Source organism: Alosa pseudoharengus, unplaced genomic scaffold, assembly GCF_046254945.1.
Source record: "Alosa pseudoharengus isolate Yale_2024_CS ecotype anadromous, Long Island Sound unplaced genomic scaffold, YU_APseudo_1.1 YU_APseudo_1.1_scf_4, whole genome shotgun sequence".
NCBI classification, from domain to species: domain Eukaryota; kingdom Metazoa; phylum Chordata; class Actinopteri; order Clupeiformes; family Clupeidae; genus Alosa; species Alosa pseudoharengus.
In genome coordinates this window covers 20,710,098-20,728,172 of record NW_027468774.1, presented here as the reverse complement: position 1 = coordinate 20,728,172, position 18,075 = coordinate 20,710,098, and the positions used below count along the sequence as shown (strand labels likewise).

The 18,075-nt window shown below is 41.8% G+C and overlaps 2 protein-coding genes across 3 annotated transcripts; one reads left to right on the top strand and one right to left on the bottom strand.

Annotated features, from left to right (window-relative positions):
* Nucleotides 1-63: 63 nt before the first annotated feature.
* Nucleotides 64-4,245, bottom strand: LOC143101939 (olfactomedin-4-like). Of its 2 annotated transcripts, none has more exons than XM_076265244.1 (5): nucleotides 4,122-4,245; nucleotides 3,722-3,844; nucleotides 1,761-1,979; nucleotides 1,242-1,395; nucleotides 64-1,153 (listed from the first exon to the last, which is right to left on the bottom strand). In XM_076265244.1, exons 1-5 carry the CDS (start codon nucleotides 4,179-4,181, stop codon nucleotides 327-329), a joined length of 1,383 nt encoding a protein of 460 aa, XP_076121359.1. In that variant the 5' UTR covers nucleotides 4,182-4,245; the 3' UTR covers nucleotides 64-326. The 2 variants fall into 2 exon arrangements, with proteins under 2 accessions (XP_076121359.1, XP_076121360.1); XM_076265245.1 differs by having other exon boundaries at nucleotides 1,242-1,386.
* A 2,651-nt stretch (nucleotides 4,246-6,896) lies between these two features.
* On the top strand, nucleotides 6,897-17,388 carry gaa (alpha glucosidase). The gene is made up of 18 exons (XM_076265257.1): nucleotides 6,897-7,738; nucleotides 7,927-8,078; nucleotides 8,270-8,435; nucleotides 8,798-8,894; nucleotides 9,498-9,679; nucleotides 9,780-9,911; nucleotides 10,350-10,460; nucleotides 10,618-10,731; nucleotides 11,681-11,765; nucleotides 11,856-11,973; nucleotides 12,103-12,236; nucleotides 12,535-12,686; nucleotides 13,718-13,866; nucleotides 14,704-14,845; nucleotides 15,169-15,267; nucleotides 15,504-15,668; nucleotides 16,088-16,240; nucleotides 16,692-17,388. Exons 1-18 carry the CDS (start codon nucleotides 7,178-7,180, stop codon nucleotides 16,755-16,757), a joined length of 2,778 nt encoding a protein of 925 aa, XP_076121372.1. The 5' UTR covers nucleotides 6,897-7,177; the 3' UTR covers nucleotides 16,758-17,388.
* The last annotated feature ends 687 nt before the right edge of the window (nucleotides 17,389-18,075 follow it).

Below are 18,075 nucleotides of genomic sequence, written 5' to 3'. Positions count from 1 at the left end.
ACTATGGCTTTAGAACACACACACAATCATATTACACTTGGAGTTCACAAAGAGATGCAAGACTGGATGGAGAGAAGTAGAGAAGCATGCTTTATTTTCTTTGGCTAGTACATGGCTATTATGCTTTTAGCTATTATGCTATTAGCTTAGCTTTGTAACTAATTCAGTCTCACAAGAATAATTATCTATCCAGGAACAGGATGATATTCTAACTATTAAAGCTGGAAATGTGAGAGCTCAATCATAGCAAATTTACTTCAGTAAAATAATGCAGGCTAAACAGTGTTTCTCATATGACTCAGTACACTGTCATAAATGTAATTTAATTAAAAAATAATGTCGTATGTGATGGCATATGCATCGCTATAAACATACAACTTGTGGTCAGAAGGGTTATAGTTGAGGGACTGTATGTTAGTGTGCATCTTCTTAAAGCGGATGCTCAAATTGTAGCTCTCCATGCCACTCTTTGTATCAAAGGAGTAAAAGATCTCCTCTGTCTCCTTGTCAACATACCGTGTGGCGTAGAGAACACCACACACCATGAAGGTGTTGGTGGCCGTGCGCTTGTGAAGGGAGGTCTTCATGGTGCGGCCAAGCGTTGGGACATCACCAGGCTCCACTTCACTGATTATCACATTGCCGTAGTTCTCTGCCGAGGTGTAGGCTACCCACACACCGGACTCATCTGTGACAAAGTCTAAGTCTGTGTAGACGTAGCAAGCCTCCAGGTGGCAGAAGGGGAACTTGTTGTTGATCCCAGAGTTTTGGGGGAGGGACGCCGTGGTGACCGCACGTGATGTCAAGTTGAAACGGCAGACAGAGGGGTTATTGTAGCAGCCGTAGTACAGCGCATCCCCATACATCACCACATTGGGGCCTTGGATGGTGTTGGTGGTGGGGTTGCCAGAAGCGATCGCGACGTCCTTCGGACTTACCCCTGCAATCAGAGCACTGAGGCTGGTGTACTGACGGACATAGTTAGCGAAGACGTTACTGCTCGTCAGTGGTATCAGCCAGTACCAGCTCTCCTTTCCGGCTGTAGGCCGTGGGTCTCGGCCCCAGGATCCATAGGTATAAGAGGTACCATACTGGGTGATTGTGTACGTTCTGGGACCTTCCACCCTCACAGGGCGACCCTGAGGGCAGGTTGCTGCGTATAAAGGGGAATGAATGAATCAGTTACGGGAAAAAAACAAAGCCTGAAATTGAAGTGTTACCTGAGGCAGGTGTAGTCTTACTTGGGGTAGTTGGAGGAGGTGGTGGTGTGGCCAGAAGCTCCTCCTGACACTGGGCCACACTCCTCTTCAGACGTTTATTCTCCTCCATTGTCTGAGCAATTTGCATGTGGTCAAATTTCTCCAGCTGCTTCAGCTCAGTTTGTACCTGAAGCATCTAGATTTTTTTATTAAAAAAGAAAAATTTTCTCAAGAAAAACAAAATGTGTTGGAATGGTTTTCCATAAATACACTTTCAAGGGATATCTAGATAGTAAGAGGTAAAACTGTAATATCTGAAATGTTGTCTGCAGGAATTCACAATTATTATTTTAACATAGGGTCACTGTCAATTTATGTAACAACTACTTAATATCTTGTCAACAACAACAAAACAAATTGCTTGAATGTAAATGGCACCAATTAAATTCCTAAAATATGAATGGAATCCATTGTATGAGCAACACCATTATAGCCTACGTTACTAAGTGACATTTTATATTTAAACCACACCCTTCTATCTTGATACAGTTTGAAACTCACAGTTGCATTGACTTTTCTGCTGAGACTTTGGTGCGTGTTGTGTGTTCTGTTGAGTTTGTTGATGAGCTGCAAGACCTCGGCCAGCTCGAGCTCTAGAATCCGTAGAGACACGGCTCCATACAAGCCACCGTCATCCTCACGCTCCAGTGCGGACACGTCTTCCTGCAGCTGCAGCAGACGCTGGCGCAAGCCCAGACGCAAGGCAGCTTCATCTGACATCTACACATATAGAAATGAAACGGTTCATAGACAGACATGACATGTTTTTACTAGGGCTGTCAAAATAACTGATAATTTTGATTAATTCATTTGAGAAAAAATAACTGATTAAAGAAATAGGGCAGATTAATCAATTCCGTATGACCGTTGACCCCGAGCCGTTCTAGTCAGTAACCACTAGACTGTAAAATGAAGGAGAGAGAAGAAGATGTGCTGCCTAGATCATTGATCATTTACTTTTAAAAAACGGCCTGATAGTGTTGATAAAAATAAAGTGTTGATTGAAATAAAGTCCTCTGCAATGTCTGCAGCAAGGAATTTACATATCACCGGAGTTCGTCAACTCTAAAGTTGCACATCAATGCAAAGAAATAGTGTTGACATTGAGGGGAGTGTTAATTTATTTTCATGGTGTCCCCTAGGTTATATCTGTGGCCTGAAATGCCTTGTATGTGAAAAAAAACTTCTTCCCGAAGCACTTTTGAATTTATTTCCTCAGCATATTAGGTCATATCAAAGATTATTATGGCCATTATTTGAACAGTGAAAATAATAATAAAAGAGTTTTTGAACTCTAATGTCACTAATGCTGATTATTCAATGATTTTTTTCAGATTCCAAAAATAATTCTGTGGAAATGCATTTCCATGGAATTATTTTTGGAATCTGATCCCTTATCTTATCTGTTCATTCGTACTCGTCGCTCGACTTATCGTGACTAAATTCAAGATGGCGGCGAACGGTAAACTTCCTGAAGGTACTGTCTGTATAAATCGTCTTGTAAATAAACTACCAGCGCTTTTTCAAAGTTCTCAATGTCTCGTTTTAAATATCAGGGCCCTCGGAAGTGTGGAGCTACTTTGAGCCTCATAAATGGTGTAAAACAGTGATTTATTTGCATGGCTAGGCCGATGCCCGAGGCACCCCCTTTAAAAACCTGTTGGTAGCATCGGCTAACTAGTGCCAGATTTTGGAGTGCAGGGGACAAGCCGAGATGAGCTATAAGATATACGTTCACACTCGGTATCATGTTTCAACACACTTTAGGTCAATATCACACTGGAATTCTCCTTTAAATATTTAAAATACTTTCACAACAAAAATTATATTTGCGATTAATTTAGATTAATTAATGAGAGTATGTAATTAATTTGATTAGATTTTTAATCAATTGACAGCCCAAGTTTTTACACATTAGTTAGATGGGTAGAGGACAGACAAATGCATAAATTCACACAAATGCAGATGGAAGAAAGAACAGCTATCCTAGTAACTTTACAACAGAAAGAGAGAGCTTGGATTTTAAATGCTTACATATGACAGAGATAGTAGATATCCCAAATACAACTAAGATTTCTCAAGTAAATGAGAAATTGCCAAAATCTATTCTCTAAAACAATTCTGTATATGTATAATATGTACTGTCTTTAGTACTCATCAATAACATTTACTTCTTTGATGACTAGATGACTAATCTATGCTGTTACTCTCTTTGTTCTGAGATTTAATAGATTCAATAATTCTGGGCCCCAGCCCCATAATACTATATAGCCTATTCTATATGGGGGCCCTGTCAGTTGCTGGGTAAGTAGCTTCAACCCGGGGACCCGGGTTTGAATCTCATTGACGGACATTTCCCAATCCTCTCTCACTCACTCCCTTCCTGTCATTCTTAACTGTTCTATTTGAATAAAAGCAAAAATACACAAAAATAAACTTTAAAAAGACAGTGTGTAGGCTACCTTTGCAGACTGGATTTTCTGATTGCATTCCACAGCAGATTTCTCAATATTCATCAGTTTATCTTTAGGGAAGGGTTTCTCAGCATTAGTCAGCTCACAAGAGCAGTCAGTGGCACTCGCTCTCTGCAAAAGCGAAAATACAAAAAGAAAACCCCCCTCAGTATTCAGTCAGTTCTGAAAAGATGGCATTTTATTGTTAACCTTTCACACATACTGAAGAAAACAATATGAATTATGACTGTGAAACACCCAACAACATCAAAGGTCACAGGAAAAGAATATTTGAAATCTAGAATTACTGTTCTTCCTTGTGACTTATTGATTGTTTACTGGTCACGAAGGAGTTGTAACTTGATGTTTGTACTTTTTTCTTTAAAGTATATAGTAATGCATGTAATACCTGCATGAGGAGGATGAATAAAACCCCAACTGTCCTCCACATATAGTCCAGTAAAGACATCGTGTTCCTGATGAGAGATGAAGAGAAGTGGACTAGACCTCTTCAGAACGCAGAACAAACAAACTCCAAGGGGCTGGTCTTTTTTTATGACATGCTGAAATGCAGATTTCTGAATTGGAGAAGTGAAGGTGTTGTGAAATATTAATGGTCAGCAAAGAAGTACAAAGATGGGTCAACTGTCAACCACAAATGTACTTACACATATGAAACTGTCATTGGAAACATTTTCTTTTCCCCTTTCCCTTTTTCCCAACATCCTTTTTACACATATTTTGGGTATTTGTTCTCATTTCATAACCCCAATATGTTGTGTAAGTTCTTTAAGAGGCACACAATGTGGTGTGGTAGTACACGTGGCAAAGTCTCCTTGGCTTCATCTGGGGCATTCCAGTGTGTCTTCAACATCAGGAGGAGTATTAAAATAGTTAGTGCTGTTAAAAAACATTCTTGAAAGAAATGGAGTAAAAAAATACCCATGTGAGATATATAGTGAATGAGCTAGAAGAGCTGTCAGTGAGCACCGACTTCTGACAAGGCGATCTATGCCAGTCAAACTGGAGACATCAGTGTGTAATTGGCTTTTATGTGGACATAAACACTGTTATAATAATAATAATAGAATTTAAATCACCTAGGCAATCAGTTTGATATATGCATAGCATTGTTTTATTAATTACATGGCATGAGTACACTTACACATTATTCCATTAACTCCAAAGGCACTGTTTTGAGTGAGACTGTCCATTATTTCTTTTTTTATTATTATTATTTTTTTAGTCAAGCAGTGAAAAGTGGGAGGCCTATAATGCATGGGATAATGTTGACGTGAATCAGACAAAAGACGGGCCAGTCTCCAGTATTTGTTTAACAACCAGAAAATTAAAAATGTTCTCAGGGAGAAACCCCCAAATTCCTGTTTCAAAGTCCGACTTGATGATTTTAAGGGTCTAGGCCGGGGTGCGTTTATGTGCGCTATCTGGTACCATGCACACCATCTGTTTCAATGCACCCCCCTAACAAATGGTTCCAACTGAGGTTGTTGCCTTATTATTGAATGACGATGAATGAGTTACATTGTCTGTTTTTCGGATTGTCTGTCTGATGTTTGCTTTCACAGCTACCACGTATTTGCAAGGAATAGCTCTGTTGGTTCCCTTGTGGTAAGATCTTTTGATTATTTTGGTTAGCTGACTCACAGCAGTGCTGACTGATGCAATTGATGTCGGCCTGTGCAACTGCAGTCCCAAAGCTATAACGTTAGTTGAGTAGGTTGCAAGGCTGCTATATGAATCAAGATGAATGACAGGCTTATATGAATGAAGGCACGAGGCAAAATAACAGGCCAACAATAATCGTAATTTTTGTAAAATTTGAGTGAATATTTTGAATGTGATAATTTCATTGGTATAATACTGTGAGACTCTTTCATGATAAATGTGTATAGGTCTACATCGTTTGTTTTCCATGGCGACATAGCATTTAAAAAAAAAGTCAGGATCTGGCCTGGACTGATGCCTTTGTGCCACCCTGGGGGCCATTCTGTGTATTGTTCTCTGTCATGTGCTGGCTCTGTCGTGGGAGCTGAACTGGAGTGCACTTCAATATCAGACAAAAGGACCCTGAACAAACTAATCAACATCTTGGACAATGACTGTCATCCACTCCACAGTACTATCATAAAGCAGAAGAGCTTGACCAGTTGGAGACTACGCTTACTGCCATGCACAACTGACAGACTGAGGAAGTAATTTGTCCCCAGGGCCATACAACTCTTCAATGCTTCACTTAAAGGAAGAGGAGAGTTAGACTTCTCTGCATAGTCTATCTGCCTCCACACCTCCCTCTACACTTACACTTCCGTGATCTCTGACTGTACTGACTGTCCACTAGCCCACTGTGCTACTGCTTACACTGTCTACACTGTTTAATGGCTATATTAGCCCATGTACAACCACTTCCTCCATGTCCTAGTCTGGACTGTGGTCTATCATACTTGACCAATGACTGATACCCTATTACTGCAAAACTATCCTTGCACTGCTGCTATAATTCTTATATTACTATGTTTACATTTTTCTCCATTTTGTCCATATAATTATACTATAACTGTTATATTACTATGCTTACATGTTTATATTATATTGTCCATATTTACATACTGGTCTCTTATATTGATATTTATGGTTTATGTTGCACTGTTGGACTTATTTGCACTACCACCATGACACACACCTTACTGAGCACCTTACCACAGCATATTGAATCACAGGGTCAGTCCCTGCCCTGTCACTGCAAGTGCCTCATGCTTATACATTAGGCCTACATTACATTCATCTGGATCATTAATGCTTATACAGTAGCCTACAGTACATGCATATGGATCCTTGTTTTAGTGTCTTTTACTGTTCATTTTAGTCATGTGGATTTGTTTTATCATCCTGTTTGTTGTTGTGTGTTGTGTCAATACATTGAATTTCCCCTTGGAGATCAATAAAGTATCTATCTATATATCTATCATGAGTTAACTCCAAATACCTAACGTCACGTAGCCAGGCTTGTATTCTTATCATAATTTTCTGAGCGGGTAGGCTACCTACGGGCTGACTTCCATACAAATTACCTTTTCATCTTTACCGAAACCTAGCTTTGGTTCTGCGCACACCACGTTATTTTGTCCTTCCTGGCGTACCGTCGACGGTAGTACAACCAGTTGGAGTGGCAAATGAAGTTGCACATAAAAAAAAAACAGTAGGCTTTAATGCTTCTTCACAGATTTCACGTTCTTGAATTGTGTTTTCTTTCTACATAATGAACGCTGCGGATCATGGTGCGTAATGGATTAGTAACTATTGTGATACAAGATTGCGAAAGCTCACCATTTCTAACCACCGTGCGTGACTACCACTCACCATAGAACGTGACTACCACCACTCACCATTGAAAGTTCTTACCAGTCAATACATTTACGAGGCCGTATCGCAAAGACTTTCTTGTCAATGACGCACTTTAATATTTGCTTCACAAAATGTTTCTGGTCATCTCTGTCTGTATTGTTGACATTTTTACTGACCTTATGGAGTTATTTGTCAGATTACCGACCCTTGCATCTAATGACTCATCCACACATCAAGGGAGAATCTGTTGCATTAAAGGTTACACCTGAATATCGACTGTCGCCGAGTCGGCGTCTTCTGGTTGTGGATAATCTTAACAGATCCCGCTCAATTTCGAGAGTCTTACGGGCAGCCAGGAGCCTTTGTGAATACAATGTACCCACAGAAAGTCGTTTCGACTGTGCTCGAGACCGAGCTTTAAGTAGGGCCGAGTGTGAGAACAGAGGCTGCTGTTATGTGCCCCTCCGTACAGACCTGTTTGGTGGACCTCCGTGGTGTTTCTATCCCCCTTCTTACCCTGGCTACAAGATGGGCTCTTTCGTCCCAACTTCGAAGGGCAGGACTGCAAAATTGACCCGCTCCAAACCCTCCTACCTCCCCAGAGACATTCCAACTCTGCAGCTGGAAGTGGCAGAGGAAACAGCCGGTCGGTTGCATCTCACTGTGAGTTAGTGGATACTAGAGAAAAGAAAGTATTGTTATCCATTTAAATCAATTGTTCCTGCATATCATGGAAAAAATCCAATAGCTAGTCTCCTCCAGTCTAATTGACTGAAATGGCTTCAGGGAGATCTTCAGATAAAGAAGTGATGACCCCTGTTGTAGTTATTGTCCATTTTTCTCTCACACAGCTAAAAGACCCCTCTTCTCCTCGGTATGAAGTTCCTTTGCCCCCTCCACCTCCGGAACCATCCTCTGGAATTCAGAACCCATTGTATGCCTTAGAGTTCTACTCTGAGCCTTTTGGGTTTGTGGTGTATCGTAAATCCAATGGTCGAGTTCTGTAAGTCTGCACTACTGTTAACACTTTCCAAACACTGTAAACCTTTGTTTTCATAATATAAAATTGACTTCAAATCACTTTGGAATCAAATAATGGAGTAATAGTACTTGCTCTTTCAGCAAACATGATCCTTAGCATCTCTCTCTATCAATTTGTGTGTTGGGGATGGGGCACTGGATATTCCTGGATAGTCTGAACACCACGGTTGCCCCGCTCCTCTTCGCTGACCAGTACTTGCAGATGTCCACCTCCCTGCCCTCCCGCCTCATCTCTGGGCTTGGGGAGCACTACACCCCCCTCACGCTTGACCTCAACTGGACCTCGGTCACCCTGTGGAACAGAGACATGGCTCCACATGTGAGTCCTGCAGACTGTGACCTCACACTAGCACTGTATATTCACCTGCCTGTCCTCACCTTCAATATGCTTTTAATGTGTTTTCATAATGCCTCTTCACTTGAAGCAATTTTACTGTTGAATGATTGAAGGCATTGACATATGTGCATTGGTGCTTAATGCTTATCTGTACATTCACATAAATTAAATCCAAATGATTCCCGGATACATCAGACTTTATCTCATACATTATAATATGAGTGGTTGCCATGAAAAAACAAGTGTCTGTGTCATGTCATAGCTCTGCTTCTGGATAATGTATTTGGTACTCAGTGTGCACAAAGTCATTTGAAATGGCCTGTATATCCGTCTTTTTCCATCAGAGCAATGCCAATCTGTATGGCTCCCACCCTTTTTACCTGGTCCAGGAGAGTGATGGTCTGGCCCATGGAGTTTTTCTACTCAACAGCAATGCCATGGGTAGGCCTGGGGTTGTCTCCGTCTAATGAGCATGACAGGCTGGTACTGTAGTTGTTTTTAAGTTAAAGGGACACCAGGCAACGTTTTCGTGTTAATTAATCATCTTCGTAAGTCGGTATATGGTTAAATGACTCATTACAGTGCAAATGAAGAATCTCTCGCCCGCCCTACTGCCTGTAGGAAGAATATCCAGCTTGCAAGTTCGGTGTATCCGACCCGCCGACCTTCAGTCTCAAAAAGTCTCGGACATCGCAAGAAGCAGGATCAGTTTACATCTTGCATCCCCAGCACAGAGGCAGGATAACGAAACGCTAGCGTAAAAAGAAGCAGCGAAAACCCTTGACGGAAGATGCAAAGAAAAGGAAAAGAGCTTCAGACCGAGTGAGGGCTCGCACACGTATCGACACGTACAGACGCAAGGGAAGCTTCGTAGAGAAAAAGCATCAGGCTTGCCTGGTGTCCCTTTAAGCTAAAATAGTATCACTTTCCTTTTTCATCAGCACTGCATTTTATTCAGCTTGTTGATCTTCTCATTAGAGTACCGTTAGAGACTGTTATCGTACCTGTAACCATAACCATGCCAGTTGTTCTCTGTGGGGGTAGAGGTGGTGCTGCAGCCCATGCCTGCACTCACATGGGTGTCAGTTGGAGGAATTCTGGACTTTTACATATTTCTTGGGCCAGACCCACAGAGTGTGGTCCGCCAGTTCCAGGAGGTTATTGGTGAGTCATGGTCTCACTCCCGGACTGATAAATCATGTTGGCGTGAAGCCAAGTTTCCACTGGTAATCAGAAATAAATGTTGCTTTCACACAGCTTGCTGTTTCTTTACAGAAGTAGTTCCCCAACTGACTGTGACCTTCCATGTACGCTTCTGTCCCACAGGATGTGCAGTGGAATGACCTGGATTATGCAGACAAGCGCCGGGTCTTCACCTTTGACCCAGTGAGGTTTGGAGACCTGCCAGAGATGGTGCAGGAGTTCCATCAGGAAGGCATGAGATATATCCTCATTTTGGCAAGTGATGAGCCATGTCTGGCTTTGTTCTGTTATTATTGTAATAACAAAGAAAGTAAGAAACAAAGGACTGTCCTTCAGACAGTGTCTCAAGTGGCTGTTCAGCTCTTCAGCTTGCCAAAAATGATTGTCAACCTTCAAAATGCAGACTACTACCCCAGTGTTGCAACACAGACTCAGACCACATGAGGGCAGTAACTTGTTGCTGAGATATGGCCTTGGTCCCGTACCTTGGTTTCCTCTCCATACACTGTTATTGAAAGTCAAAAGGATTAAACATAGTATGGTCTATGGACAGGACAGCTCAGTATGAAAGGACATCAGTGCTACCCCTTATATGAAAGCATATATGAAAGAAGTTGAATCAAGACAAATGCACTAAGAATCCAGTTGAAAGATGTTTCTGTAGGACCAGTTTAAAGGTGTCTACCCCCACAGGACCCAGGGATTAGCAGCACAAGCCAGCCAGAATCTTACTGGCCATACGATGAAGGGTTGCGCCGGGGGGTCTTCATCAGGAACTCCACAGGACAAACACTAATCGGAAAGGCAAGAGTTCTGATTCACCTCAGTTCACCTAAAAACAAACACAACTACCGGTAATCTGGTTTAGCTAATAGCCTGCATCTACTCACAGTGTGTGTGCGTGCGTGTGTGTGCGTGTGTGCGTGTGTGTGTGTGTGTGTGTGTGTTTGTGTGTGTGAAGGTCTGGCCTGGTCCAACTGCTTTCCCTGACTTCACCAACCCAGAGACAGTGCGATGGTGGGAGGAATGCATCCGAGACTTCCATGCAGGAGTGCCTGTGGATGGCTTGTGGATTGTGAGTTCACATGTACAGTACTATGCAAAAGTTTTAGGCACCAATTAGATTTGTTATGATGACTATATATATTGATTTGTCATTGTCTTTATTAGAATTTAACCAAACGAATATAAAAACAAAAAAATTTGCATTTCTGGTTCAGGTTCTAGTCTTCTGCATCCATTCGATTGGTTGTTTTTGCAGTGTTATAATGACCAGTTTCGCAAGGGGGAAGCTGAAGCTGACTGGTACTGTTTCTGGCGCTGACACTACAAACTGACACTGTATTCCCACCTGGGAATATAATGAAGAGGGTCACCGAAGATGTACAGTATATTTCAGGTGGCTCCTCCACTTTGTGCCATGCCAGAATGCTATTGATATGGCGGCGTCAGTTTTAGGGTGAGCCACGGTCAAGTCAGCAGCTGATCTTGAGACCCCCACCATAGCTGGGTCTACCAACAACTTCTGGCAGGCCAGGCATGCCCGTCAGTGGCCTGGGTGGGAAACAACCGCCGTCAAGAGCTTTCTTGGGTGTCATATAACACTGCTAAAACAACAAATCCAATGGCAGCTTGAGACTGAAATTGGACTGGTATAAGAACAAAAACTACATTTTATGTGTATTTAAATACTGTGTACATATTTCCTGTGTTCTCTGTTCATTAAGAGTGAGAGTGAGAAATAAATAATATGGTCCTCATGGCATTACTGAAGCAAAACATGTAAGGTGTCTAAGACTTTTGCACAGTACTGTATAATCTGTTTTTGTAAATTACACTGTTACAACCACCATACCAGTCTCAAAAAACGAATCACCATTTTTAAGGGCATATGCTGTTCGTGTCTAGAATTTTCCCGTCATAGAGGACTGCATGAATGGGATGATCATAATGATGTATAAAGTCTGTGAAGTTATGTAAGTACATAATAGATTCAGTTATAGTGACTCACTGCTTTTTTCAAGGACATGAATGAACCAGCAAGTTTTATCCATGGCTCTGTGGATGGGTGTCCAGACACTGATTTAGAAAAGCCACCATACGTCCCAAGTGAGTACATGCCTTCCTTCTCCCTTCTACTTCCCAGCTATATATTTCTCTAATTCTGAATTATTCTGAATAATTCTGTTGTTTCTGCAGATATGATAGGCGGTCAGCTTAATTTTGGCACCCTATGCATGTCTGGCCAGCAGAATTTGTCCACCCATTATAACCTGCACAACCTGTATGGTCTCACTGAGGCCATGGCCACCTACAGGTGTGTCAGACTAATTACTAAAGTCTCATCAAAGACTTCTGTTTCGGTGTTAGAACACTGTGTATTTTTGGATGTACTTCTTTCAGTACATTGTGGTTGTATCTGAATGTTTTGCTGTGCCCTTACCAGTGCCCTCCTGAAGGTCAGGAGGTCACGACCCTTTGTGCTGTCCCGCTCGTCCTTCCCTGGGTTGGGTCGTTTCTCTGGACACTGGACAGGAGATGTCAGGAGTGACTGGGAACAACTGCGTTACTCTGTCCCTGGTGAGACCCAGGGCTCATTCATTATCTTTACTGTATCTGCCCAGACATGGGGTCAGCCTCCTGTACATTGGATTAAGCCCAGTCCTAGAGTTAAAGTTTTTATCAATGAAGATTTCAATTGAAGTTCTTTTAGTCTAGGACTAGGCTTAGTCCATATCTGGGAAAACAACCCATTGTGTTTTCCCACTGTGGAGGTTATACATTTCTTTGCAGCATCCTAAGCCAAATGACATTTTGTGGAGCCAAGTGACCTCCTTAAAGCTTTTAGAAAATCAGCCTCTAAACTCTTTTGCCCCAGCTATTCTGCTCTTTGGCATGTTCGGGGTACCACTGGTGGGAGCAGATGTGTGTGGCTTCGGAGGGAACACCAACGAGGAACTGTGTGTGCGGTGGATGCAGCTCGGGGCCTTCTATCCTTTCATGAGGAATCACAACGACAGGCCTAATGCGGTAAGAGGTTCCCCTTGGCCGCAGTGTCATGCAGTCACAGTGTATTTTACTTCAGCACTAATAGCTGAACCTTCTGTGTTTCTGCATTGATTAATCTCAAAGTTGCAGCTTCCCAAATACTGAAGCTGTAAAAATGAAGCAAGTGTACACATTTTCTAATCACAATGTTTTATTAAAACGTCAAAACATGTTTAATTAGTTTCCAACATTAAATTCACCAGATTCAGTTCATTATTGTATTGTGAGAAAGCTTAAAAAGTTGTGTTAGATGTTTGTTGACTCGGAGAGTCAGCGTGACCACGGGCATGTCACTGTTTGATTGAGGGTCAAGCAAAGACACTCAAAGCTGTTATGGCTCCTGCTTCATCCAGACCCATTACCTCTCTGAGCAGGAGCTTCAGACTGGGTACCTTAGGGACACCTGGGGACTAAAGAGCTTGAAAGAGCACACCTGCCTGAGCTGCCTGATTTCAGATGAGACTCAAGTGTGAAGGGTCTTCTCTGACACAGGTTTTGATGTTGCAACACCTTTTGTTTGCATACTTCCTGTAAACTTCACTGAGGACAATTTGAGTTCCAGAGACCGCAAGTGCCACAACCACAACCTTCGCTCTTTTCATTTGATTGCATCTCTGTATATCTTTTCTATCTGCTTCACTTCTCCTGTCCTTGGTGATTGGACCAGGCCAGACCTTCTCACACACACAAACAAACTTCTTCTGTCCTTGGTCGTTCAGAATGAATTCATCTCATCTTAGTCCTCCTTAGCTCACAGTTCTGCCACTCATTTTTGAGAGACTGTCCTATTATTCTGTGAAATGAACACACTCCTTGTCATACACAAACACTTGTGAACTTAGGAAATGTGTTGAAGGTGCCTGTTTTTGTTGTTGAATGAATGTCATAGTAACAGAGCACCGGTGAGCTCTTTCTAATGAATTATACATGAGAGAAATTCTATCTGGAACATTAACCCTGTGTGTGTGTGTGTGTGTGTGTGTGTGTGTGTGTGTGTGTGTGTGTGTGTGTAGCCTCAAGAGCCGTTTGTGTTCGGTGAGGAGGCGCAGGCAGCCATGCGGAGCGCCCTGTTGCTCAGGTACTCACTGCTGCCACTGCTCTACACGCTCTTCCACCGGGCACACACCTCCGCTGACACCGTCGCCCGACCGCTGTTCTTTGAGTAAGCCTCCAAACACTCATACCAATACAATATCACACACACACACACACCTACTCACATACAAGTAGACAGACTAGATTACCATGCAGCCTACATAAATCATGAACACTGAATATACACATTCAAGTTATATTCCCATTGTTCTCTGTGACAGTGATGTCCTGCAATATATCTTCCCTTCATGGGAAACATGTTTAATTTCTGAAACCTTCTGCTCGACTGTGAAATTCAAAACCCAAACTGATCTTTAGCCCCCAAACTTGAGACGTGTGAAGTAGAGAACAAGAGGTCAAGTTTCACCCTCTGGGGAACCACAAGAGAAAGCATGGAGCCGACTGTAACATTTCACTGCATTGTATGTATGTGACAAATAAAATCTGAATCTGAATTTTAAAAAAAAGGAGAAACAAGAAATTGAAAGAAAAGATTATGCAAAGAGAAAGTTTAAAGTGTGTGAAAGAGTGGAGATGATGAGAGAGGTGACAGACAGAATGTGAGAAAATGAGATCAAACAGGGTAGTATGTGTTTGTGGTGTGTGGTGGGGGTGTGTGTGGAACATACTGTAGACTAAGAGATAGGATATATCATGATCTCTGGAATGGAGCATGGCTGAGGCTCAACATGTAAATACTTGTGTTATTACTTGCCCAGAAAGTACCGAGGGAGCATCTTTCTACACTTTAGAACAAATCTATAAAACACTATCAAAACAAAAGTGCAGTCAAAAAGGCATCTTGACAAAAGCTCCAGAATAGGCGATGTCTTCAGCAAAATGAGAATGTAGTAGGAATCAGATTAAAATATACATAGACTCATTCTAATCCCTCAATCCTCAGGTTTCCCACTGATATCAACAGCCAGACCATTGACTGTCAGTTCCTGTGGGGGAGTTCTCTTCTCATCAGTCCTGTTCTAGAGCAGGGGGCTGTGGAGCTATCTGCCTACCTCCCCCCTGGGACATGGTACCGCCTGCATGATGTAAAGATTTTGATTTTTTAAATGTTTTCATCAATGTAGCTGGTGCTCTTGTCCTCACAGTACATCTCCAATCAATGTCAAAGTTTTTTGAAGATGTAGTTGTTCCTGTGGCTCCACATCTAATGAATATGAGCGGGAAATTGTGCAAGTTTTGTATTTTGTCCATGACCATCAATGGCTGTCTAGGACTGCCATTGATGCACTGCAAGTGCTTTGCATAAACTAATGGACCTTCTACATGTCTAGTATATCATCAGTATGCTGGCATGTGTTAATTCCATTGTTGTGATGGTGAAGCGTGCTGCCTTCTTTATGTCTCTTAGGGTCAGCCCTATCGGAGTAAGGGCCAGTACTTTCCACTCTCAGCACCTCTCAACACGATAAATGTCCATGTGAGAGGGGGCCACATCATTCCTCAGCAGGTAGATCTGCTCTGATGCTTTTTGTAGGTATTTGGGGCTGTTTTAAAACTTTAAACCCACAATTACTAATTCAACTCTACAGTTGATTTCAAGTTTGTTAAACTGTCATTAAGGACTAGTTGTAAAGGCATATTTCATGTGCCAGTTCTGCAGCATGAATACTAATAAATATAGTTTCATAAAAATGTTTTATGACTTTTAATGGCTTGACTGTGGTCCCTGTGCATTATTGAAAGGAGCCTGCCCTGACCACCACTGCAGCACGTAGTAACCCTTTCCACCTGACAGTGGCGCTGTCTGCTGAGGGCTGGGCCAGGGGTGAGCTGTACTGGGATGATGGTGACAGCTTGGACACGTACGAGAGGGGAGACTACTCCCATATCCTCTTCATGGCAGGAGAGGTAGGACTTGGCCACACTTTTTAGTGTCCTAGCGCTACACATTTCTACACACATCATCCACAGCTCAGGGCTTACAGTGAGAGAGGCTACTTATGATGCACACCTGGACCCAGACTGTTGATTTCTTAAAAATGCTTTATTCTAGTAAATATTGCTTCTGAAATCCTTGCATATGAAAAGCAAAGGGCAGGTGAATCGTTTCTAAAGCAAACAAAGAACAATGTGAGTCATTCTTTCACTAAAACGCTGCATGTGATCTTACTCATTTTCTGTGGAACACATTCATCAACAAGGTCACGTCAAGACAAGTTGGTCTTGTTTCCTGGTCATGCATGCTCTGTCACCTGACACGTGTATGTTGACTGTTCTATGGTTGGGTAATTGCTTTTTCACTCTTGTGTTTCACACATGGTATGCAGTCTCAGTTGGTGAGTGATCCTTTACGGATGAACGGGGCCCTGGATGGCCTTATCCTTGGTCAAGTGCGGGTGTTTGGAGTTCCCTCTTCCCCCAAAGCGGTGAAGGCCAACGGGGAAATCGTGACAGATTTCACATACAGTTCTGACACCATGGTAAGCTATAGACCCTTTCAACAATAAAAACAAAAACAATGCTTGAACATTCTATTTGGTTCCCAATCTACTTCCTCTGCATTAAGATAACATATGGAATGTTAAAATGGAGGCCTTGTGGGGCCAACTATGATGCTGATAATGGAACTCTCTTGAAAGGGTCTATACATGAGTCTCAAAAAAGGAAATTCAAATAGTCTAACTGTGGTCTTCAGTGGCATGATGTGTTACTTACTAACGAAAATAAAACTAGATTATGTTACAAGCATCATGCATTTGTGTTACTAATAATAACTGCATGGGACTATTATAATTCAAGAAAATATATTGCTAGTGTCCTGGCCTACCACTGACCATATTTGTATGCAGTACAGGTGATGGTTTTTGAAGCTCATTTCATTATGGGCATTGTAGGCTATTGCTCCTTCACCCATTCTATATTCCCACACAGAGCCTGACAGTGCTGTCCTTATCCCTGCCCATGACTGAGGAGTTCACTCTGCAGTGGATGCTGTGATATAATGGACCCTTTTGTCTAATGGACTCTGTGATCAGGCACGTTTGGAATGGAATGTGTGTAACAGCACGGTGATTTCATACCATTTGCAGGGCTATTTTTAACTTGAAGTGTAACTCATGTTCAGCACTAAATATACAGTAAGGCAGGTATTCAGGTGTGGCTGCACTGGCTGCATTACAACTGTGCTGCCTGCTGCCCTGCAGGGAGGTCAACATTATGTCTTATTTAATATGAAATGCTGATAAAGGTTTTAATGAGGTTGTCATTGACCTCTTGTAAACTATGGATGTTTTTCACTGGTCAGACATGGTCCATGGCAGGTTGAGGCACTGTACTCTGTGGAAAATGTAAACTGTGGAAATGTCAGTTTCCCCTTTCAAAGCCTCAGCATGCCAAAAGACTGCAAAACATCGCAAGAACAGCTTCCCAATGACTCAGCAGAGCAAGTATTAGCTCACACCTGCATTCTACAGGGAATACATGAACCTGATATAATTCTGTAGAATCTAGTTTGCGAACTGTTCCAAAGATTTTTGTGGTTTTGTCTTATATTAGATGGTCAGAACAAATGCCGGAGATATTTTCTTAACCACATCAAAATAAAAGCCTGCCCTTTGTGTTTTTTCCATATATTTGCTCTCAATTTCCATAGAGTGTGTTGTGTCTGTTGCATAAAAGCAGTGTTGGTGTATCATACGATTGACAACAGTTCCATTTGTATTCATTCATAACTTTATATGAAGGTCAATGCATTTGAGCTTCAGTGCAACCTAGTTCACATCTAGTCTAACATGGTACTTAGATGATTTATGAGCCTAAAAGGAAATTTGAAAATAATAATTATTTACCAATGACTGCAACTGAAATGTGTCAATAGGGTGCTGCTACTGATTTGACCAATTAGAGTGGTTATTAACTCAAAATTAACCTAACTAAATATAGTATATTATACTATAGACCTAGGCACTGTAAAATGTGCCAGTTTACTGTTCCCTGTTATTTATGTAAAGGTTTACTTGAAAGGATGTGAAATTGAATTTCCCCTTATGGCTTCTGAATGAAATAGCCTAATGACTGTTCCATCAAAACAGTATACCTACGTTAAAAAAAAGACTGTTCCATTTTTGCAGTATACCTACGTTAATCCTGTCTACTTCGTCATGATTTCGTTTTTTATAACGATCATGATGATGCTCAGTGACGATTTAACAAATACCAGCTGTGTCGGAGGACCAGCCAACCAACCGAAAAGCTCTCTAGCTTGACCTCTAAAACGTCATAGGATGTCAATAAGAACATATTTTCTCTTCCCCTT

Bases quoted from the DNA above. Each gene is read 5' to 3' on its own strand.
- LOC143101939 (XM_076265244.1), bottom strand. From the start codon at position 4,181: ATGTCTTTACTGGACTATATGTGGAGGACAGTTGGGGTTTTATTCATC. The intron at 3,845-4,121 runs GTATTACATGCA...TCGCTTTTGCAG, and splicing joins TATTCATCCTCCTCATGCAG to AGAGCGAGTGCCACTGACTG. The intron at 1,154-1,241 runs GTAAGACTACAC...CTTTATACGCAG, and splicing joins ACCTCCTCCAACTACCCCAA to CAACCTGCCCTCAGGGTCGC.
- gaa (XM_076265257.1), top strand. From the start codon at position 7,178: ATGACGCACTTTAATATTTGCTTCACAAAATGTTTCTGGTCATCTCTG. The intron at 11,766-11,855 runs GTGAGTACATGC...TTGTTTCTGCAG, and splicing joins AAAGCCACCATACGTCCCAA to ATATGATAGGCGGTCAGCTT. The intron at 15,669-16,087 runs GTAGGACTTGGC...CATGGTATGCAG, and splicing joins TCCTCTTCATGGCAGGAGAG to TCTCAGTTGGTGAGTGATCC.